The sequence below is a fragment of the Remersonia thermophila genome, chromosome 1 (assembly GCF_042764415.1).
Source record: "Remersonia thermophila strain ATCC 22073 chromosome 1, whole genome shotgun sequence".
Lineage (NCBI taxonomy): Eukaryota > Fungi > Ascomycota > Sordariomycetes > Sordariales > Chaetomiaceae > Remersonia > Remersonia thermophila.
Genome location: NC_092217.1, coordinates 537,053 through 559,344, shown reverse-complemented (window position 1 = coordinate 559,344; position 22,292 = coordinate 537,053). Strand labels below are relative to the sequence as shown.

The window sequence follows — 22,292 nt, the reverse complement described above, 5'->3', positions numbered from 1 at the left end:
TGCTTCCAGTCGTTCCAATCTGGTCGTCGCATTCATTCGTGTACAAATAGCATGAATAATATGGTGTCAAGATAGCAAACAGGATCGACGGGAAAACTTCTGGCCATAGTACGACCTGCTGGTAGCTCATCAAAGGCGTCATCGGTGCTTCCAACCGCAGTCTGAACAAACGAATATTCCTCCACACGTATTATTATGATGCGAACAATCCTCCTCTGTCACTTCGAACTCTCCAACGCTTCGTCTCGCACCTCCATGGGGCCCCTGCTCAGTGCCGCCTGCCAAAGCTTCCTGTGTGGTGGTCTGTCGTTTTGTATAGCCATCTTCGCCGTAGCTCCACTGCGGGAGTAGGCTTTAACGCCCTGCGGGCAATACCGGGCCGTCCACCGCTTCGTCAGCCAGACGACCTTCCGAACTTGGTCAACAACAAGTAGGGAACCATCGTCGCGCATCAGCATGCCGATTCCGAAAGATGAAATCCCACCTCTGATCTCGATAATAGTGGTGGCCGTGTTCGAGGCCATCGCTAGTGTCAGAGCGCAGCCAAAGTCGCTTGCTTTCACAAGCGCAGGCTTGATGCCACTTGCCTTCAGCATAGGCCATCGTAGGCAGACAATGTTGGAAATCTCATAGAACAGCAGCATGGCGGTCTCTGCACATGCTCCAGTCTGGGCCTTGGCGTCGTCGAGCCCATCGACGATTGACCTGAGCACGAGGTTGAGCATGTCGAGATGGACCTCGGGAGTCGTCTTGAGGTGTGAAGCCAAGGTTTTGAGCGAGCGAACGCCGTTGATGGTGTTGAATCGGCGAGCCTTGGCCGCGGAAAACACGCAGACAAACAAGCCCCATATCTCGAACCTGGACGTGAGAGGCCCATCGTCCTCGGGCTCGTCGTCGCTCTTGAGACATGGAAGCTCAATCGTCCAGGCGTTGGCAGATCCGGGCCACTCTGACACGGCAGCCGTTTGATCAGATTCGAACAGAGGCTTGAACATTGTTGGATATTCCTCTGGCGAGAACTTCTCGCTGATAAAGACCTTGGCAAGTTCCAATACCAACTGGGTGCTTGTCTGTTGGGATTCGTAGCTCAAGCGATACCGCATGCTCTCGGCGCGCGCTTCCGCGAGCTCTTCTCTCATGCCAACCTCGGCGGCCACCACAGCGGCGGAGCTCTCCTCAGTTGCTTTCTCGAGGCGCGTGTTCACGTCGGCCAGTTCCTCCTTGAGCGCCTGGATCTCGGCGTCGCGCTCCTCGAGCTTCGCCCGCAGCCCGTCCTTCTCCTTCTCGAGCTTGTCGAGAGCATCCGGGTCGGCCCTAGCCGCATTCCTCGACGCCTGGCTGCCTTCCCAGCCGGCATGGAGGGTCGAATCCGGCTCGTTCAGCCGCGCCAGGACCATTTCCAGGCCGCAGCGGGCCGCGACGAGGCTCGACCCGGCGCGGGACAGATTGCATTCCGCTCTCCATCGGGCGTCGCGCTCGTTGTCGAGCTCGAGCTGGAGCCGCGCGAGCTCCGTCTTGGCGAAGAGCAATTCCGACCGGTCCATCTCGTTTCGCACGCTCTCTCTGTCGAACGCAAACCCGACCGATGGGTTCGGCGAAAACGCATCGCTAACCACCGACGGGGGGGTCTTGACAATGTCGGACTCGGATTCGTCCATCTTGGGGTCCATTGTACCTGTCGTAGAGGTGCTGTCTTTAGCCGCCTGAGTTCTACGGATCATCTTTTGTCTGGTGCCCCGAGCATGGGAAACGAACCTGGCTCGATCGCCCAACCTTGTGTGCTTAGTCGATGGTGGATCGTTGTGTTGTCGGCGTCTTCTCGATTCCCATGGATTTCCGTCCGTTTCCTTGTCGACGCGAACTTACTTCGAGGGATAAGGTTCGTTAGAAACCGGATTGTTCAGCCTCCTACCGACGAAAACGCACGGGGCGGGGATGAACTGTCCTCGAGGCGGTCTTTGGCAAAGCTGGGCAAACAAGGTGGTGGGAAAGCGGGGTGGCACGCGTCTGTTTGTGCGGTTGTGCCTCAACTAGTCGTCTGATCATATCGGACGCATGCAGGACACGGGCGTCCAATGACGTTGAACACATCATGCATACACGGCGTTGCCTCTGTGTTGCCAACGGACAGGGTAAAAACACGGACCTCTCCATCGTTTCTTGCACTTCTGAACCACCGCTGGTGAGCCGTTCCTATTTGCCCACCATGGCCCTGCATATCTTCCAAGGCATCTCCTTCGTTCAGTCCAAGTCACTGGAAGACCAACAACCAAACGTTGAGCCAATCGTGGACTGCTGACAACAGCAACGCGATGTATATTATCAGTATGTAGTACACCGTCAAGTGGCGCTCCGAGCAGGCAACGTTCCACCCCTGGTCTTGCATGCAGAACGGCCACCTGGTTGACCAGCTTTGTGATCCTGGTTGGGAGATGATGGGAATCATGGCCAGAAATTACCGCCCAGTGTCGATATTTGCATCCGAGCCAAACAGAACGGAGCCCTTGGGGCATACGCTGCCTGACTTATAATATTCGACCGAACGTGAAAGGGCCCGGCGTACACCCTAACCCTTGTACTCCCAGGGTAGCGCCCGCAGCCTTGTTCCTGCACCACTTCCAGCCACCCGGTCTCGGTCTCGACGATCCGTATCAGCGAACTGCGGCTATGAGCAGCAAGAATAACGTCGGTTGCAGGTCCTTTATCCCTTGTGATTCGGAACGCATCTGGTGACTGTCGGGCTCAGACCGGCACCATACACACCCGCGTCCCGATTTCCCTTTTAGGCAACCGTTCCGTGCAAGTGACGGGAGCATGGCTCCACTGTTCGTTACCATCACCACCGCGGGCTTCGAGAGTTTTGGATCTGCATACACATCCCCTGTCAAGCCCTACAAGAGCATTAGGCCCGCCGAGATGACTCCTCGCCGGCGTCCACATTGTGGTGGGCTCGTCACGCCCGGCGAGCCCTCCAACAAACAGTGGCAACCGCGACGGAGGCCGGGGTACCGACGAGGGTGTAAGGCGGGAATGCCCTCCGTCATGACGCTGCCGAGGACAGCTTGTAGCATATATGGCATAGAATTGCCGCGTCGGAGCAGAGGGCAGCCGCCCAGCATGCCCGTCGACGCTGCAACGCGCACATCGCGACCAACATGCCGACGATGCACCAAGCCAGACAGCTGAGGGCGGCGGGGAGCCGCGTCGTCGTCGTCGTGGTGATCGACCCGGGCCACGTCAAGACGGATATGGGCGGGGCTGAAGGGGGACGACGGCGGCAGGCTTCTGCCGTGCGCAGTACACCGGGAGCGTAGGTGCAGTGGTAAGCGCCGCGCAGGCTCGGGGGTCGGGATGGGGCCAGGGCATGATGCAGCCAAGGAGAGCCCCCGCCTGTGTATAGCCGAGCGACCGATGCTCGAACCTACAAGGACGCGAAACGGTTTCGATACCCAGGGGGATTGCAATGCAAGGCGTTACTCAGCGTCAAACCAAAACGGACCAAGGAGTGGGAATGTTTGGAAATCTCCTGGCTCGAGGAGGGTTGTTCGGTGGCTAGAAAAAGGATATTTGGTATGGAAGACGGTTTCTTTGCGTTGGGTTCTGCTGTTATGAGGCATGTCAAATGATTTCAACGTTGGAGTATCAATACGTCGTCACCTGACGATGGAGGTATGCAGGTAGACATAGAAGTGGGCCGTCGTCTTGTGTATGTACATCGGTCGTCATGCAGCCATGTTGTAGATGTGGTGCACAACCCGATCACCGTATAGACGACCGTCTTTTTCAATGCGTAAAGGAGTCTACCGTGACAACGGAAAGATGACGTCTTGCTTTGATGACTGATCCCGATTCTGCTCCTGTTGTTTTGGGTCCTTGCTGCGTGCCGTGAGAGCCCCTGATTTCTCTTGGCTGGTCGGCCTTTTCATACGCCTGCCCCTATTGTTGATCATTTGCTAGAGGAATCCGTCGTCGTCGTTTGGCATCACCGGACGGCCTTTCGGTGACACTTTGGGTCGCCGTCAGAGACCAAGACCAAAAATACGAAGCGCACTCTACTATAAGTCGACGTGAAGGTACGTACCTAGGTATCCTCAGCCCCACCGGAGGCTCCCTGCCAGCCTTGCGGCAGAAAATACCCGTTAACGTTACCCTACCTATCCATAGTTGGTTCGGCTTGGCTTAGCTTTGTTGGGGCCCCTTACTACATTTGGACCAGTCCAAGCTCGCTTTGTTGGGTCACGCAAATGCCGTGAGTTCCTTTTTTTTTCTTTTTTTGTTTCCTGGGTACCCCCCTCCGCAGCCATCATGGACGTCGAAACCCTCGACATTGTCATTGTCGGCGCCGGGATAAGCGGCATCAATGCCGCCTACCGCGTCAAGACGGAGCTGCCGCAGCACTCCTTTGCGGTCCTGGAGCGGCGTGCCGAGGTCGGCGGCACCTGGTCCTTCTGGAAGTACCCGGGCTTCCGCACCGACAGCGCCATGTCCCTCTTTGGCTTCGCCTGGAACCCGTGGGCCAGCGATCTAAACATGGCCCCCGGACCGCTCATCAACAAGTACATCGAGGACTCGGTCGACGCGGCTGGCCTGAGCAAAGCGATCCGCCTGGGCCACCGGCTCGTCTCGGCCGACTGGAGCAACGAGGAGCAGCGGTGGACCCTGCGCGTCGACGTCACCGGCGCCGACGGGACCGTCGACACCCGCCTCATCAAGGCCTGGTGGGTCATCTTCACCACCGGCTACTACAGCTACGAGAAGCCGCTGCCCGCCGTGATCCCCGGCATCGACCGCTTCCAAGGCCGGGTCGTGCACCCGCAGTTCTGGGACCAGTCGCTCGACTACGCCGGCAAGCGCGTCGTCATCATCGGCTCCGGGGCCACCGCCATCACCCTGGTGCCCGCCATGGCCGAGACGGCCGGGAGCGTCACGATGCTGCAGCGCACGCCGTCCTTCGTCATGACCCTGCCCGCGCACGACGCCCTCTACGGCTCGCTCTCACGCCTCCTGCCCTCGTCGTGGGCGCGCCAGCTTCACTGGTGGATCCGGATGATCCTCGAGACCTTGTTCGTGCTCTACCTGCGCGCGTTCCCGGCGTCCGGCCGCGCGTACCTCCTGTCCGAGATGCGCCGGCAGCTCCCCAAGGGCTTCGAGGTCGAGCGCCACTTCAACCCCTGGTACAACCCCTTCGAGCAGCGGCTGTGCTTCTGCCCGGCCGGCGACTTCTTCCAGGCCCTGCACCGCCCCGGCGTGCGCGTCGTCACCGACGTGATCGACACCGTGACCGAGGCGGGGATCCGGCTCAAGTCGGGCGCCGTGCTCGACGCCGACGTCATCGTGACCGCCACGGGGCTGTACTTCTCCCTGCTCTCCACCGCGGCGATCCGCGTCGACGGCGAGGCCATCAACGACACCCTCGGCAACCGCTACATCTGGAACGGCTCCATGCTCGAGGGCATGCCCAACGCGGGCCTGCTCACCGGGTACACGACGGCGACGTGGACGCCCGGCGCCGACGTCCGGACCAAGCAGCTGCTGAAGGTGATCCGGCACATGGATCGGACGGGCGCCGCGGCCGCCGCGCCGTGCCTCGACCCGGCCGAGCGCGCTCGCCTGGGCGACAACCCCGCCATCACGCTCAGCTCGACGTACATCCGTTCCGCCATCGGCCGCATCCCCAAGGTCGGCGACCGGAGGCCGTGGGTGTTTGGATCGTGCTGGGCCGTTGATATGTGGCGATACCTGACGAGCGACGTGAGGCAGGGGATGAAGTTCTGGGGATCGCGGTAGCATGGCGCTTGCTTAATTATTAGAGCATAGAGTTTAGCATCAAGGCCGATAGAATTCTCTTCAATCTAAGCTTTCACCCCATCGGACTCTCTGATTACCGTACGATCCTAGGTACGCTTGGCTACGCATACCTCCTCGCACCCGAGGGGCCATCGGCTCGGCATCTTGGCTGAAGGCTCTCTCTGCTCGAAACCTACGGTTTCGTCGTTTTCTTTCTTTTTTTCTTTCTTTCCTTTTTTTTTTGTCCACGCTCTCCCGCCTCCCCCCCCCCTATTTCGTGCTCCGAAAGCACAGACAAGGGTCGCCACGCCGAGCCAGCCCTGGTTTCACCGTTCGACCAAGCAAATGAAACCCATGGCCATGTTGAAGCCGCATTCCTCTCTCAGGCCCTCATCCACCGCTGGAACCACCTCACCGCCTGGTCCTCGCTCTGCTCGCCCCTCTCCCGCTGCCTCGGATCGTCCCTGTCCCCGCGCACCGCAAACCCGTGCGCGGCGCCCGGGTACACGACCGCCTCGAAGCGTTCCTCACCCGCCGCCGCCGCCGTCGCCGCGGCGTTCTTGCGCCCGACCGTCGCGACCAGCGTCTGCATGGCGTTCTTGCCCATCCACTCGTCGTCGTCCCCGTTGGCAACGCTCAGCGGCCGCGCCGCCTTCGCGATGTGCTCCGGCACCTTGACCAGCGAAGGGTGCGCCGCGAAGGCGCAGTCGACGACGGGCACGAACCGCGACGGGGTCTGCAGCTCCGGGCGCGCCGCCCCGCCCGGGGCCGACACGGCGGCGAGGTTCTCGGCGTCGTCGTGCGCGAGCAGGACGGCGAAGAGGCCGCCCCAGCAGAAGCCCGCGGCGCCGATCCGGGCGTCGGCGCCCTGCTCGGTGCGCAGGGCGCGGAGCCACCGGCGGATGCGCGGCAGGGCGGCGGCGGGTCGGTTGCGGAGGAAAAAGGGGACCACGATGCGCGCGTAGAGCAGCGCGGTGGAGACGGCGTGCCAGGCGCGGGCCGGGATGGAGGCGTCGGCCGCGGGCTTGGCCTCGAGGCTGTCGAGGGCCCAGGCAGGGAGGGGGTGGCCTGGCCAAGAAGGGACGGGGCGGGGGGGTCAGCCGTCGGCCGTGGAGAGGGGAAGAAGGCAAAGAAATGAATACCATCCATGAAATCCGGGAGGTAGACGACGCATGGCACGCGGCGGGCGTAGGCGTCGGCGAGGGCGCGGGTGTTGCGCAGGGTCCAGCCGAAGGCATCGGGGATGATGACGACGGTTCCGATCGGGTTCACCCCGGGCTCCGGGCGCGCCACGTACGTCGGCCGCCCGTAAATCGTCTCCTCCGCGCCCGTCGGGACCACGTCGCCGCGGAGGGTGCCGCGGAAACAATCGCTGCACAGCATCGCCATGTTGGATGCTTGGGGGAGGAGGAAGAGCGTGCGTTGCGAGGAGGAGGGCCGACGCTTGGCGCGGGGGCTGAGAGATCTCCGGAGCCCCTGATGGGATGATTCTCCCCCTTTCCCTCCCCCCCGCCCACGGCCTGGATGTGTTCAGCTGGAAGAGCCAAACCCGACGCTGCTTCGGTCTCTCTGAATTCCATTCATTGGTAACCGCCGGAACAAGACTTCCATGGACAGGAGGTGTGCGGAATGGTGACAAGGCACACTTTGGTACACACTCCGGTGCTATCGTCAAGCCGACGCCGCTCATTTTGGCTCGCTCCCAAACGACATGTAAACAAGCTCCGCATGAACATTAATTAGCCTGACGAGTCAGATCAGCTTCTTCAGCTTTGGTTTCGCTCATCCATCATTCGATGGATAGCGGATGCTTTCATGCACCCAAACCCGCCTCATCGCTGCCCAGAGAGATCTTAGTCGTTCCGCCTCAGCAAAGCGCTCGGCATCTTGGCGGCCTTTGTTCAGGGGCAACGCCGCCTGGTTCGCCATCTGGAACCACGACCCCTCGGTAGTATTATCCCTTTCCCGCAGTCTATCGCCTGATGTTACGTTTTAGCGCCCATGCGGATCGCCGGCTGGAACGTGGCGGCACAAAAACTGTACTGTCCAGTATGTAGCTACGTGCCTCAGCGCCGGGCAACGCGGCGTTTCCCACGGTGCCTCCTCTTCCTCCTGATTGCCTGTGCGCCGTCCTGGCTCTCCATGCGGCCTTGCAGGTGGCGAGCGTGTTGCGTCGCGTGGGGCCAGCTGAACGCGCTGACTCGGATCTCAGAGAATCCGTAGCATCCCCTGAACGGGCAAGTCCCTCTGGGTCAGGTGCCCTCAGGGTGCTGCTGTCCGTGATGAGGTCCTCGACGCCCCATGTGGCCTTTTTTCCTCCAGGGGCGGCCTCGGGATGCCACCGGGTCCAGCCGGTCTGAACGGGACCGCACGACAGGTTGCTGGATCCCGACCTCTGTACCGTGGTGTACTATAGTAGGTATTGGTGCAGCAGCAGAAGTCCTGTGGATGCATCAACATTCAGAAACCCCCTTCGGGGATGACGGTTTCCTGTTATCATGCCTCACCCGCCACGTCCGGGGGGACGGATAAGCTTCTCTCGTATAACGCTCGACATGTACTAGAGCGTGGCTAGGTTGGGACCTGGTGTGGGTGGAGGTTCTGCGTCCATCGTCCGTGTGTTCAGCCACGCGTCTGTTATAGAACGATCTGGCTCTGCTCTGTTAGGGATTCCGACGGGCGGTGAGCCTCGGCATAAACCAGCCAGGGTCTGGAATCCCCGTGTGTGACGCGGCGGGACTCGCCCTTCTGGCTACCCTTCTCCTGGTGTCGTATCTTTTTTATTCCCGGCCCCCAAGCGTCGCATAGAATCGCAGGACAACATCGAAGGCCCTGGAGTCTTTGAAAGTGGCGAGGGTTTCGCTAATTAGTGTACAAGACGCCACCAACAGTCCCGAGAATTCGCTCTGACGGCCAGCCTCAGATGAACATGCCGCCGGGGTTTTCTCATCTCCGGGTGCCGTTCGTCGACTTCGTATTCTCTTATCGGCGAAAATACGCAATTCTTCCGGTTGACAAGGAAGGGAATTTCGCCATCGACTTGCCATTCGCATACATACATACTTGCATAGGTAGAGCAGTCTTGAAGACCTACACAGTAACAAGGTCCAGATCTGTTGCACACTAATTATAGGGGGTGTGTGTGTGTGTCGGTGTGGGTGTTGACATGCAAGTCAACTCGGCCGGGGCCCATGCCGCCATTGGCTCCATAGGAACTTTGCAACCAACCAACTTTCAGCTGATCAATGCATCTCTTCCATCACCCAGCCAGAGCCGCTCCCGTCCCAGAGAGGTGGTGCGGAAAACATCCCGGGGGGAGGCCAACCTGGCGATGTCTTGCTTCCCTTGAGCCAGGGGGGAGAGAGAGAGACGCAAAACATAAGCTTTGGCTAGTCTTCCTCAGGCTGGCCATGCGCCACATCGGTGAGCCTACGTCGTCAAAAGGCTTGGATCCCCCCCGGGAGGATCGCGAGATGCCACTCGCTTCCAGGATCCGGGAGACCCGGCTGTCAGCCTAACCCACAAGGGCATGGCGCCGTCGCATCCCAGCCAAACAAGCCGAGCTGCCGGGCCGCGTGGGCGCCAACCGCAGCGCGGGGAAGTTGTTGCGCAGCCAGGGCCGGCTCGATTTTCTGCGCGGCCGCAATTCATCAAAAGATGCCCATCAATAAACGGCAGATTGCACCCATCGCTATGGACTTATCATGCATACGCAAATGCCTCGCACGCCCCTCGCACCGCACGTCTCTCTGCTCGTCCGTGCTTGTGCCGTCTCCGGGTCGACACAAGGTTCCGGAGCACAGCTTGACGACGACGCCGACGACGCCGACGACGCCGACGACGTGTATGTACCTAGCGCACCGCAGGAGCCTTCTCGAGCCATGATCCCCTGCACGCACAAGCCATGAGCGGCAACTCTTCCCCGCCTCCGCTTCCGCCTGCGGACCCCAACGCTTACTACGGCGACCCCGTCATCCCCCTCGCCGTCGTATGCGTCGCCCTGACGACGCTCTTCGTCGGCCTGCGCCTTTGGTCTCGCGGCGTCATTCTCCGCGCCCTCGGTCTCGAGGACCTCTTTTTGGTGCTTTCCTGGGTACGGGGGTCCCGGTTGCGTCGCTTCCGCGCCAAGGGGCGAGCTATCGCAGGCTAACCGCCTCTTAGCTCTTCGGCATCGGCCTCCTCGCCGCCCAGATCACCAGTAGGCCCCACCATCTCCTTCCGGCCCGTGCCGCCGCGCCGCCGCGCTAACCTTGGCGCAGATATCCAGCACGGCGGGCTCGGCCGGCAGTATGCCGTGCTCGACCACGAAACGCTCGTCAGGAACCTCAAGGTGCGCCCGACCCGCAGAGCCCCGTCGGAAACGGCGCGGGGCTTGGCCCGCCGCTAACCACGCCAGCAGATCTCCTTCGGCATCACGATATGCTACTTCTTCGCCCTGGTGCTCGTCAAGATCTCGGTGCTGTGCCTGTACGTCCGCGTCCTGACGTACCACTACGTCCGGCTCGCGGCCAAAATCATGCTGGGCGTCGTGGGCATCTCGCACGCCTGGATCATCGCCACCATGCTGACCACCTGCGTCCCGATCGAGGCCGTCTGGGACGTCGGAAAGAAGGAGACGGCCTATTGCCACCCCGGCAACGTTTGGTGGAGCCACGCCGGGATCAACATCGCGACCGACTTCCTCATCTCCATCCTGCCCCTGACCGTGCTGCACAAGCTGCACATCCCGCCGAGGCAAAAGGTCGCTCTCTACCTCGTGTTCCTCCTCGGCTTCAGGTACCATGCCGCCGTCTCCTCCACCTTGCCGCGCGGAGAACCCCCGCTGACGTTTCTACCCTCCCCCCCCCCCCCAGCGTGTGCATCATCTCGCTGCTGCGCTGCCTGCAGTTCCTGCGCCTGGGCTTCATCGACGTGGAGCACGACACGACCCCGGACCTCGTCATCATCAGCATCTGGACCATGCTCGAGGTCAGCATCGCCATCATCGTCGCCTGCATCCCCACCCTCAAGCCCGTCGTCTCGCGCTTCTTCCCGCGGTTCCTCGCAGGCTACCCCAGCCGCTCCGACGACTCGGAACCGTGGTCCGGCTCGCTCGACCCAGCGCGTCGTCGCCGGTACCAGCCGTGCGACCACGACACCATCGACATACACCTCAAAACAATCAACGTCTCGGACCTCGACAGCCGAGAGCAAGGAAGCCGCGCCGGCGAGCGGGTATGATGTGCTATTATCATGTTGGATATGTTGGGAGAATCATCTTGGGTCAGGAAAACTTGGGTTGGGAATCAATCTCGGGTTGGGAAACTTGGGTTGGGAAACTTGGGTTGGGAAACTTGGGTTGGGAAACTTGGGTTGGGAATCTTGGGTTGGGAATCTTGGGTTGGGAATCTTGGATTCAAGAAATTGGATTACGAAACTTGGATTACGAAACGTTCGGTCAGGAGGGCGCTTTGGTTAGGCACTGGTACTAGGTTCTTCATGATGGATTGGGTTTTTGGGGCTTGGATAATATCTGAACTGAAGCGGATCATAATCAGGAGGAATGTTGTTCATGTGAGCATGAGGTTGGCGCGATAATACCTACGGTACCACACCACCACGGTGCACTCTCATTTCCACAGGTATGTAGTGTAGATACAATATATACTGTCTGTGCGGGTAAGGTAGTAACTCCACATAGTCAGGTCACATACCGTAGTGGGTGATGGTGCAGTGCAAAAACAAGCCCATGGCCTACACCAAGATGCGATGAACCATTTCTTCCGTTGGTGCAGAAACGAACTTGAAAAAAACAAAGCCAAAAAAAAGAACAGGAGACTCGGATACCGGGAGTCGAACCCGGGGCTGTTGAGAGAGCAGTCACTGCTAAGCAGTGAGAGTCAACGATGTTACCGCTACACCATACCCGATTGTCGAGCGTGGCTTCCGACTGGTTGTGCTCTGGGTGGGCCGGAGCAGCGTTCATGAGTGGCGGAGGTTGCGCAGGAGGTGGATCAGTGAGGCGGGTGGCATTAGTGTAAAGTGGACCTAGCCGAGATCTCGACGTATACTTCTTGCCGGGCTGGGTTCCATACCGCCCGGCCGGGGGGGGGGGGGGGCCCAACGCAAAGTTGTTACCGGACGTGACCAACAGACGGGATGCAGCTAAACGTTGCTTCGTTCGGGTGTTGTCAAGGCGCTGGTTCAGAAAAGAAGAACGTCCAATCCTAGGTGTACGGATAATATCAGCGGGTGGCCCAAGGCGCAACGCCATCTAATACCTGCCCCGCCATCTCGGTCACTCTTTGGGTCAATGAGGAGGAGCCGTAGGGTCTCATCGAATATTATCGAGTGACGTACCACGATGATTCATTTATGAATATAGTACCATGGTTTTCCGGAGGCGATAGTGTCTCGTCCCACGTTCTGTGCAATCCAGTTCCCCAGGCGCGGATCACGGCGCGATGCGTTGACACCCTCCGTCCTGCGCTTCGCCGACGCGCTGATTGTCGGTATTACCCGGGTGGGTAGGTGCTGAAAAGGAATGTCAATGCATCGGTCCGGGTATCACATCCGCCAGGATTTCGGCATATCGCGCACAGCATGGTCTAGGACCGAGCTGTGGGATGCATCGCCATGTCAATCCATTCATAGCCTGGACTTCAGGCTGGGATATGGATATCTCTGGTCCGTTGCATCTGTTGTTCCCCTATCAGGTGCCATCAACGTCTGAGCTTTCAAGGCTCGGCCTGATGGCGGGTGAGGCGAGTCTCGTTGCGCCGTGCGCATGACATCCCTCCGAGAGAAGCTCGCGGGATGGCTTGCAATTACCAATCGGTACCAATCGGTCGGGTTCGGTGATGTAGGGGGCGCCTACGGATTCCGCCAATTCCGATTGGCATCTCTGAAAGTCCGGTTCCATCTTGTGTTTGATACTGCTACCCATACCTCCGAACGCAACCAGATGCCTCGTGAGAGCGTTGCTCAGCAGGGTACCTAGGTATGCCTTGTTCCTGTTGCGGAGAGCGCCACTAGGGCAACTGTGAAGAGAGACATCTCCCAACGAAACTCAGAATGCGGCCTTGGCATCCGGCTCCGACACACAGGCCGAGATGCTCCATAGAGCACCATGCTATCAAGCAATATTGTTGTTCTTAGAAACTACAACGGTTTACCAGATGCTCTTGACACCTAAGATGTTGAGGACAAGATCTCAAGAGGCTTAGGTTTCCGAGCTCCTCCAAACCTCCAAACGAGTCTCTAAAGCATCATTTAGGAAGCTTTCGGTCCTCGGATCGCAAGCCGACGACTCAACTGGTGATGTCCATCTCTGCACCAACAACAAAACTGCGAACAACAGGTTTGAACTGGGGCGTGCAGGAGCGCCGTAATTAATTCCAGCATGATGTTTGAGCCCCGGATAACAGTTGGCTATGAAATTAGGCGGATTCTAGCTCACCTGTTTCACTAGTCATGCTCGATTCGCCTTCCTAAACAAGGGACTCGTGTCGTTGAAGGCGGACGTCAACAGGATTGTCATGGCCGAGCGGAGAGGACGATGTTGAGCGATGTCGTGATCGCCATATCTCCAACGATGGTCTTGGCTGCGCCTTAGTAGTGTTTGAACCCCACCGTCTATTATTAATAATCCTGATCAATGAACACGTCCACCGGCGGGTCACAACCTCCAGTTTTCGGATCTATAAAGGTCCACATCCGCTCTCCTCTCTGTCTTTGGGGTTTCAACACGCCTGGGCGGGAATCGTCACGTCGCACGCCGCAATAGCTCCTTCACGTCATGGCCACCACGGGGAACTTCCGCTACCTCGACCCCGCGTCCATCGCGCCGGGCACGAAGCCCTTCTCCAAGGTCGACGGCGGGCCGCCCTCTTTCAAATTCACCAGCCGCCAGCGTAGCGTCGCCAATCTGAGGGACGCCCTCGCCGAGTCGGCCTCCGCGGAATCCGGCACCAGCAAGTTCGGCACCGACATCGACGTCTCGGGGTTCGCATTCTACACTTCCCCGGCCGCCGAAAAGGATTTTACCGACGACGCGGCCGTGCGCTCGGGCTACTACGCCGAGGTCGAGGCGTTGCTCCGCTCCAAGCTCCCGGGCATCGCGCACGTTGAGATCTTCGACCACACCATCCGGCGGCGCGACCCCTCGGCCCCGCGCCAGCCCGTCCAGCAGGTCCACGTCGACCAGACCCCCGCCGCCGCCGAGGCCCGCGTGCGCAGGCACGTCAAGCGGCCGCGCGACGAGGTCGACGCGCTCCTGCAGCGCAGGTACCAGATCATCAACGTCTGGCGGCCCATCGGGCACCCGGCCACGGACTTCCCCCTCGCGCTCATCGACTGGCGGACGACCCGGCCCGAGGACCTCGTGCCGGTGGACCTGCTGTACCCGCTGCACCATCGCACGGGAGGGGAGAAGGACGATGACGATCGGGGAAAGGAGCGGCCGCCCGAGCCGACGCAGGACGTGAACAGCACGGAGGGATACGAGGTGCGCGGTGAGACCTACGGCGTGGTGCCGAGCGATAGGCACAAGTTTTACTACGTGAAGGACATGACGCCGGACGAGGCGCTGTTTATCAAGTGCTTTGATAGTCGGGCGCAGGGCCAGCCGAAGGGGAGGGAGGGGGTGGCGGCGTTGACGCCGCATACCGCGTTTGAAGACCCAGCGACGCCGGAGGGGACAAAGGGGCGGCAGAGCATCGAGGTGCGGTGTCTGGTGTTTTACGATGACTAGGTAATCAAACTAGGTAACTATACAAGAATTCCGATTCTTTGGACCACCGTTGCATGAGACCTAGTCGTGATGCATGAACCTGTCGTCGTAACCTCTGGCTCCGAGCTGTTCATGACACAATCAACCCCCTTGATGCAATCTAGGTTTGTCTGAGGCAGTAGTAGCAAAGTATCCTGCGACACCCAAAGCAATCGAATGGCTAGTCCAAGTCGGCCATGCTCAACCCTTCGCAAGCTGCCCTGAGTGAGCCATCCCACATAGGAATCATGATGCTGATGCTTTTCCGTGACCCAGACTAAGGCGCTTTTGAACCGCCTATCCGCATTCGTCTCATCAGCCCCAAACTTGTTCACTTGGTTTTCAACTTCATTCGCCCCCATTCCCGTCCTCAAGCCCGTCCTCAAGCCCGTCCTCAAACACGTCGGACCCTCACAGCCAACGCCAAGTCTTGCCTCTGGCATGCCCCTTTTTGACTCCTCAAAGGAGGCCTCTGGATATCTCTGTCTATTAACCCAGGTGACTGCGTAGTGGATTCCCTTCTAATGCTAGTTTTGAGGCAGCCGGGGCTTGGACACGCCGCTATCTACTTGCGACTGTGACGTTGGGGCTAGAACGGGTGCTAGCTCGGGGCGTTTGTCAGGGGTCACGCTGCGAAACATCCCGCTTTCGCTCCCCCTGTCGCCTTGGCGGAGACCCAACCACACTGTTCGTAAAACATAAATTGGGCTGTGTTGGGCTCACGAGGGGACAAACGATGCGAAATCGAGGTTGAAATCAAAAGCCAACCCAGCCAGCAGCTTCAGTCGACGTCGCTGTGCTAAAAAGCCTTGAGCGCCGCGTACAGTGCTGCCAGAAACACTTGGTGGGTTAAACGAATCAGAACATCAAGGCGTGTTCAGGGGGAACTCACCGTCGTCGCCACAGGAACCCGCCCGCCGTCTTCTTGAACAAGCCATCATGTGAGAGGACGACTTTTGGATCGGGGTGAAGGGGGCCGCCATGGCGAACGTCGAGTCCCTCGTCGTGCAAGTAGGCCGCCTCACGGTCCTGCAACACGAGTACGAAGACGCCGAGATTCAGACGTCGCTGCCCCTAGAGGGCCTCATCGGCTTCCTGAACTCCATCATCAAGACGAAGCCCGGATTGGCAGCGTCTCTGGCTGTTCTCGAAAGGGACATGGAGGTGCTTGAGTTGACGTTCCGACCCCCGGAAGATGCCCAAGAACACATCGCAAAGCACGAGCGCGACGAACAAGACTTTGAGAAGATGAGGTCTAACTTCCGCGACACGCACGATGAACTCGACGCCCGGTTGGTCGAGATAGAGAAGTCGATGCCCGAGAATGAACGGTCCGCGTTCCCCTACTCCGCCACCAAGATGCGGGAGGCCAACGACGCCGCGGCCGCCGAGATTGACGCCCTGTTGGTTGCCCTCGTGGAGAAGAATTCGAAGCTGCGCAAAGGGTACGAGGAGCTGGTGTGTATGTGGTCCAAGGACGATGACGAGGATGAGTATAATTTCTCTGAGCTGGAATCCAACGGATCAGTAAGCGGCGATGTCACAAAGGAAGCACGGGACGAAGGATCGAAAGATTCAACCGGTGACGAGGTCGCAAAGGAGGACCTGGATGAGGGAGGGCAAGATTCAACAAGCAGCGAGGTTGAGAAGGAGGCACAGGACGAAGGACGGAAAGATTCAACAAGTGGGGAGATCCAGAAGGTGGACCAGTCGCCCCGGGATAGATGAAGATATGATGGAGGGCATCCTCAAGGCGGCTGAGACTTTGAACGAATAATTATTTCTAGAGCCAGACGTCTTGATGATAGCATCACCATGGCGTCGACCTCCGGGGCCCTCATCGTGGTTTATTTCCGCGAAGCCAACGAGTCAATACTTTCAACCATTCGGGCCCGCCATGTGCGCTCTCATCCTCGGCTCATCACGGCTCTTGAATCAGGTGCAAGTTCTCTCGTCGACCGCTGGTGGATTCGGGTCAGCTGGTGGATGCTCACCATGTACACCGTATGATGCCGACCTTCCTTCTCACAGCCTGAGAACCCTTGACTCGGCATCGGCTTTTGGATAGAAGGCACTGGGCTGCGACCTCTTCCTCGTTTCAAGGTTGTCATGAACTCAGATACCAACACCATCCGCACCTCAGGCGACGACACGGTCCTGCCTTTGCAGCTTGCTCCGAAGCCTAGCGGCGTTATCCTGCGCATGGCCTCCGGGACACGCCTGGCAGTGGCGACATCATGGCGGTGGCGAGCGGTGTGTATTCAGGGGGGGCGACGCGCTCTCCCCTACCGTGCGATCCTTCTAAAGACGGTGGAGCCATCAGGTGCGTTCAGACTAACTACCTTATGGTACGCTGGAGACACGACCCGCATGTTCGCAAGGGCCCGGGCTTGCCCGTCAACACCAATGGCGTCGATGGCGGTGGGCCACCGAAGGGACTACGACGGGGCGTGCCGGCTTGAGGTGCCGTTTGCCAACATCGATGCGCAACGTCCGGCTCAGGACCAACGGCGTGAAGTTTCAGATGAAATTCGTCAACACCGTCTGGGGATGATCTCCAGGCGAGGTGCAAACACAGGGCGGCCGGTAGACCATCTGCTGCTGTTTGACCAGGTCGATGTGTCAAATGTAAGGTTCCTTTGGCTCGCAACCATCCGGGCGCAGCTGATAACGACGATTCAACAACAACTAGTGCGGCAGAAGTGCAGCCGCTCCGTTCTGTGCTTCATACAGGCTCAAGAAGCCCACGGGAATTACCGGTGCTGTGAACCAATCACACTGGCAGGCGGTACAGCACAGCACATTGCCCGATCAGGCCAGAAACAAGGTTGCCGATTGGGAGAAAGAAAAGGAGTAGGGATTATTATTTACTGTGTATGCGCGGAATCGGAGGTCGTGAAGAAGATCGGCCCAGGGGTCGGGTGGATGTGCGTGCACAGCACATACGAAGTACTGCGAAGTTACTGCGTACGTCGGTGGGACGGCAACCCTGGCGAATGCGACGACTTGGTTGGGCATAATTTATTCGTTAGGTGAACACGACATGAAACATCTATATTTTTGGAAGACCACAAAACGTTTGCTGAAGATAATAACATAGTAGTACAAGAGACGTTTCCCCTGAGCTGGCCCCCTGTACGGCACAGGCGGTCTGACGCTGAGTCGCCCGAATGGCCTGAAGCGCTCGACGCGCCCAAATTCCGAACTCGCAGACAGAGCCAACCGGGCCCGACGCAGCCAAGACGGCCTTGCTCCAATACCAAGAAAAGCCAAGTCCGGCCGGTCCAGGGCATCGGCCATGTCCCGATCCCTTCCCGCATCGCCAAGGATCCAACCCCTCCAACAATCCCGCTGCCGACGGCTGACAGGGCCTGGCGGCGCCGTGCCGCACAAACGGATCAGGTGGTGACACGGCGGTCCTACCCAGCCCGTTTCCTAGGACCCCTCTCCTGATCCGCAAACCACAGTCAGGCCAGGCCCCTCCCGCAAGGGACCGGTATGGGTCGATTCGTCAAAAGGCGGAGGAGAAGCGCCTCGACCACGAGCGGCCCAGCCGCACCAAGAAGGGGGACTTCTCCGGGCCCAGCTTGCGCCGCGCCTTGATCTCGTCGACGCTGCTCAGCGACATGCTGCGCTTGAAGTCTGGGCTGGGCGAAGAAGATTCCGGCTGTGGCGGCGGCTGCTGCTGCTGCTGATTTGCCGACGCTTCCTGGCGGGGCTGCGTCGGCGGCGGCACAGACGGCGGTGCCGCGGCCAGCAGCGGCGCGCTCGTGGACGCGGGGAGGACCGCCGCTTTGGCGTCCTTGCTGTCAAAGATCCTCTCGTGGAACTCGACGCGGGGGCTCAGGGCGGCCTCCTCGTAGGATGCCGGCCGGGGATGCATGAAGGCGAACGGAAAAGGAATGTCATCGCCGACTGCGGTCTGTTAGATGCGGAGGCGCTTCCCGGGAGGGGAGGGGCGCGGAGAGCAGCGTACCGTGCGTCGCCCATAGGTACTCGTCCACCAGGTACTTGAAGAAGTCATTGTTCAGCGCACGGTGGCCGTTCAGGTGGAGATGTCTCGCGGCCCATTGCTCGGCGGCCTTGACGGCCTCCGACTTGCGGCCCGGGATGAGCAGCTGCGTGTTGCGGCTGGCGGCGAAGTTGAGGATGAACTGGCGCCGCGAGTACTCGGCGGTCGTCAGCGCCTTGATCACGTTCACGCTCTCCACGTCCAACGGGGTCGATCTCCGTCGCGTCTCCCTCACGGCCGCGTTCGCCGGAATAGCCATACTACTGCGGTAGTCACGGACGCGTGCGATGGTCGAAGGGTCGCAGTGAAACTTGTGGCATGGATACCGGGGAGCTGGAGGGAGCGTCAAGCCAAGAGCCGGGCGGCCCGCGGTGATGAGACAAGAAGCTTCGGGCGAAACGGCGGAAGAGGTGTGTGCTATCTGAGTCGCGAAAAATCCGGGGAAGCCGGGGGGTGTTACTGATATCACCCGCAAGCACGGAGGCCTTCCGCCTGTGCCGATCAAGCTGGAGGTACGAAGGACACCCGAATCACGGGCAGGGCGGCGGCTGGTATGTCAAGCTGCACCGAGCCGCCGAGAGGCCAATCGAGACGTTCCGATTCCCGTGCCGGCGGCGATGCGTCATCGCCCAGGGTGGGTGTGAGACTTGGCGACGGCGGTCAACGCAAGCGAGCCGGCGGTCCGTTGCGTCGGAGTCGAAACAATGGAGCGAGCTTGGCGATGCGTGCGGCTCGAGCGTGCCGGCTCCTTGCCGTATCTGTGCCCGGCACTGATGAATCCAGAAGGAGGCAGCACTTTTTAAGTTCCACGTCTTGAAACATGCATCAAGTTCGTATGCTCCCTTGCTTCCCGGACCCTAGACAGGCCAAGGACCCGGCCTGGACTCAGGAAAACGGCCTGGGGATGCCGATCCTTGCCCCTTTGGCGTGCCCATGTGCCCCCCTCCCTGGCTTGTTGGCAAGTTTTGTGAATCAAGAACACCTACCAAGCAGATCTCACCGACATTGCATGATCTCGCAGGCTTGTTTGCACTCTGGTTGCTCCGCTCGCTGACTCGCTGCAGCAGCAACGTTGCCCCCCCACCTCTGCGCAGAGCTCAGATGGGTTGATCAATTGTTGGGCCGGAAACCTCCAACATACGGTGTACGCAGTATAACGCCAGTCCTGAAGCGCTTTGCCCTATTACCTTTCCAGCAGATTCCCCCCAACGAAAGAACCCGGGCCCATGCACACGGAAACGATGCAGGACTCCATTATCGTCGGCGAGTAAGCTCTGCAGAAGCACCTTGGACATCACGGATGTTTCAGTTAACGTTACTTGCTCGTGAACGAACCCCCCCCCCCCCCCGTTACGGACCGCGTAGGCGTGGATGGCGATCGCCCATACGAACTTCGGGGTACGCAGTACAACAAGACACGTGTCTCGCTGACCACGATAACTGGTCATCGCGAAGAATTTTTACCGGAAGCATCCTCCCTCGCTTGATCTCGCTGTCTACCGTGGTCGGGATCCAAGTCGGTGACGGGCGAGTTACACACGACCAAGTGGTAGCTGCCGATCCGCCTCACTCTCTCTCTCTCTCTCTCGCTTCAATGCTTCGTTCCACGGGAACGCTTCCGGGTTATCGTAGTCGGGATCTGTAAAGACCTATGGCCGAGGCTCTATTCGGTATCCCGAAGGCCGAGGAGACAGACTCGGGTCGTTCGTGCCCGCCTACAACGAGCTTGGACGGTCTGATCTACCAGCGGTTACAATTCCGCTCTCAGTTGCATCTCATCCGCCGCCGCTGCCGCCTCCTGCGCGTCTTGGTCGGAGATGGTTCTTTTGCTATCCAGACCCCCTTTTGCGCAACATCCGTGCTCAGAACCGGCGCTGCAAGGATGCCGGCTGCGACGTGACGGACGGGCCTCACATCCCTTTTCCGTTGGGTGAATAAAAGCAACGATCTCTGCTCGTCGGCCGGCGTCCAACGCGGAATCTGGTGATAATCGAGCCGTACACAGTGCATAACTTGGCAGGTAGCGTGTTCTCCAAGCCCTGCTTGATACCTAGGTATTCACAAAGGACTACTACTACCCGATGTTCCCTCTCCCCGGCGCCCATTCCCATCAACCACTCCCCCACCTCCGCATGCCCGCACGACTTTGCCATGTCGAGCGCCGTTTTCCCTTCCCTATTTCTCTCATTCCGGTCCCGCGTTGGATACATTCCTAGCCCAGAAGACAGCACCGGCCGGCTGCCAAACCAGCACGCCTGCCAAAGGGCTTCCGTCGCCATCATGCTCCTGCACCCGAGGGTCCGCACCCGAGGGTCTGCCCCGCGCTGCGTTACCAGCATCCGCGTCACACGTAATTCCATGACCCCTTGCGGAGTTGCGTACATGGTCGGGGTTGTTCCATGTTCATCGCCCACGTTGGCGGACACCGCCTCGCTTCCGGCGATAGAGCGATGGTCTAAGAGCGTTGCGCACATGTCCATTGTCGCAGCAACGGGACTTGATGGCCTCCTGTCCTGGGGAAACCAGAAGGTTGACCACAACGGGGCCGAAGCCCAGGCCGCTGGCGATCCATACATAGCGCAGCGTGGCCATGATATTCATCAAGAGCGTGAGCGCGTTTTGTTGGGGGGTTCCCGATGCATGGAGAATCGCTCGTGAGGAGTGCCTTGGCCACAGCCACGTTGTTGTCACAGGTTGCGAGGTGGAGAGGAGTGTAGCTGTGGTTGTCACGGACCACGACCCTCGTACCGCAACGCAGCAGGAACTTTACGAGCCGAATGGCACAGTACTTGTGGCGATAGCAATCAGGTCCATCTCTCTGCTGACAATACGGCCTTCAGTGACTGTTGTTGACGAGGGATGGTAAAAGCCGCTCTCGTTGGTGGTGGGCAAAGACGCTGTTACAAATGCAGAGATGAAAGACGGCCGGTAAAACAAGCCTCTTGGAAAGCGTAGCAGTTCTGGTAGACGGTACCTTGGGTACCTACCTAGGTGTAGACAAGGTTGATTCCTCCTGTCCCTTCTGTGACGCAGATGCTGTCGTTCCCTAGCAAGAACACGGCAGAGGCATGGTAGTCAAGAGGAACACAGAGATCTTGTAGATTAATTACAGGCACAAGGTATCGCGATACGTTGAGAGGTTGGTAGCTTTTCGTCCCAGGTTCACTCGAAAGCGCGTGCACCACCCCGATGTTGTTGCCGTTAGCCCCGCCTGCTTATCCCACCCCCCCTTGAAGCCCCAGTATGGAAAGGAATGGGGTGCTTCGGCGGATCGGCCACTTACATAATGTCCAGCAGAAAGCGTTGAACCGGGAGACGAGGCAAACAGGAGAGTTTGTCAAGAAGCACAGTGACAGCAAATTCGGTGTGTGATGGTACGAAGTGGAGAGACATGACCGGGTTTGACGCCATCTTGTTCATCCTCGTCTTGGTAGAAGTAGTTAATTAACGCTCATGCTGGCTGCAACGGCAGCTAACCTACTATCAGCTGTCGGATTGGATAGGTACAGTACGGACACGATGGTAAGACGTTAACGGGCATCTTCGTTGCAAACTGAGATGATCCGTAAAGACTTCCCTTTCTAAATATGCTCACAAATGGCCCTCCTCATTTTCACTTCCACTCCGATTCCTCTACTCTTCCTCCAGTCTGTATTCTGCCGGAGTGCCAAGTCAGACTCCACGCAAGCAACCAAGTCATAGGTCAAGAACAAAACCCAAGCAGCGCCAACTCTAGTGCAGGAC

At 59.2% G+C, this 22,292-nt stretch overlaps 7 protein-coding genes and 1 non-coding gene across 8 annotated transcripts; 4 read left to right on the top strand and 4 right to left on the bottom strand.

Annotated features, from left to right (window-relative positions):
- Positions 1-218: 218 nt before the first annotated feature.
- Positions 219-1,670, bottom strand: VTJ83DRAFT_160 (uncharacterized protein; the record flags this gene model as incomplete). Its single annotated transcript, XM_071007777.1, has 1 exon — positions 219-1,670. One exon carries the CDS (start codon positions 1,668-1,670, stop codon positions 219-221), a length of 1,452 nt encoding a protein of 483 aa, XP_070869513.1.
- A 2,635-nt stretch (positions 1,671-4,305) lies between these two features.
- VTJ83DRAFT_159 (uncharacterized protein) lies at positions 4,306-5,787 on the top strand (the record flags this gene model as incomplete). The annotated part of the gene is made up of 1 exon (XM_071007765.1): positions 4,306-5,787. One exon carries the CDS (start codon positions 4,306-4,308, stop codon positions 5,785-5,787), a length of 1,482 nt encoding a protein of 493 aa, XP_070869512.1.
- Positions 5,788-6,169: 382 nt separating this feature from the next.
- On the bottom strand, positions 6,170-7,176 carry VTJ83DRAFT_158 (uncharacterized protein; the record flags this gene model as incomplete). Its single annotated transcript, XM_071007754.1, has 2 exons — positions 6,170-6,855; positions 6,930-7,176. 2 exons carry the CDS (start codon positions 7,174-7,176, stop codon positions 6,170-6,172), a joined length of 933 nt encoding a protein of 310 aa, XP_070869511.1.
- Positions 7,177-9,691: 2,515 nt separating this feature from the next.
- Positions 9,692-11,007, top strand: VTJ83DRAFT_157 (uncharacterized protein; the record flags this gene model as incomplete). The annotated part of the gene is made up of 5 exons (XM_071007743.1): positions 9,692-9,880; positions 9,949-9,985; positions 10,047-10,117; positions 10,187-10,563; positions 10,641-11,007. The coding sequence occupies 5 exons, from the start codon at positions 9,692-9,694 to the stop codon at positions 11,005-11,007; spliced, it is 1,041 nt and encodes a 346-aa protein (XP_070869510.1).
- Positions 11,008-11,604: 597 nt separating this feature from the next.
- VTJ83DRAFT_t2 lies at positions 11,605-11,696 on the bottom strand. Its single transcript has one exon. It is a non-coding gene; the product is annotated as a tRNA-Glu (tRNA).
- A 1,868-nt stretch (positions 11,697-13,564) lies between these two features.
- On the top strand, positions 13,565-14,518 carry VTJ83DRAFT_156 (uncharacterized protein; the record flags this gene model as incomplete). The annotated part of the gene is made up of 1 exon (XM_071007732.1): positions 13,565-14,518. One exon carries the CDS (start codon positions 13,565-13,567, stop codon positions 14,516-14,518), a length of 954 nt encoding a protein of 317 aa, XP_070869509.1.
- Positions 14,519-15,517: 999 nt separating this feature from the next.
- On the top strand, positions 15,518-16,264 carry VTJ83DRAFT_155 (uncharacterized protein; the record flags this gene model as incomplete). Its single annotated transcript, XM_071007721.1, has 1 exon — positions 15,518-16,264. The coding sequence occupies one exon, from the start codon at positions 15,518-15,520 to the stop codon at positions 16,262-16,264; it is 747 nt and encodes a 248-aa protein (XP_070869508.1).
- A 1,783-nt stretch (positions 16,265-18,047) lies between these two features.
- On the bottom strand, positions 18,048-18,807 carry VTJ83DRAFT_154 (uncharacterized protein; the record flags this gene model as incomplete). Its single annotated transcript, XM_071007710.1, has 2 exons — positions 18,048-18,451; positions 18,513-18,807. 2 exons carry the CDS (start codon positions 18,805-18,807, stop codon positions 18,048-18,050), a joined length of 699 nt encoding a protein of 232 aa, XP_070869507.1.
- Positions 18,808-22,292: the final 3,485 nt, after the last annotated feature.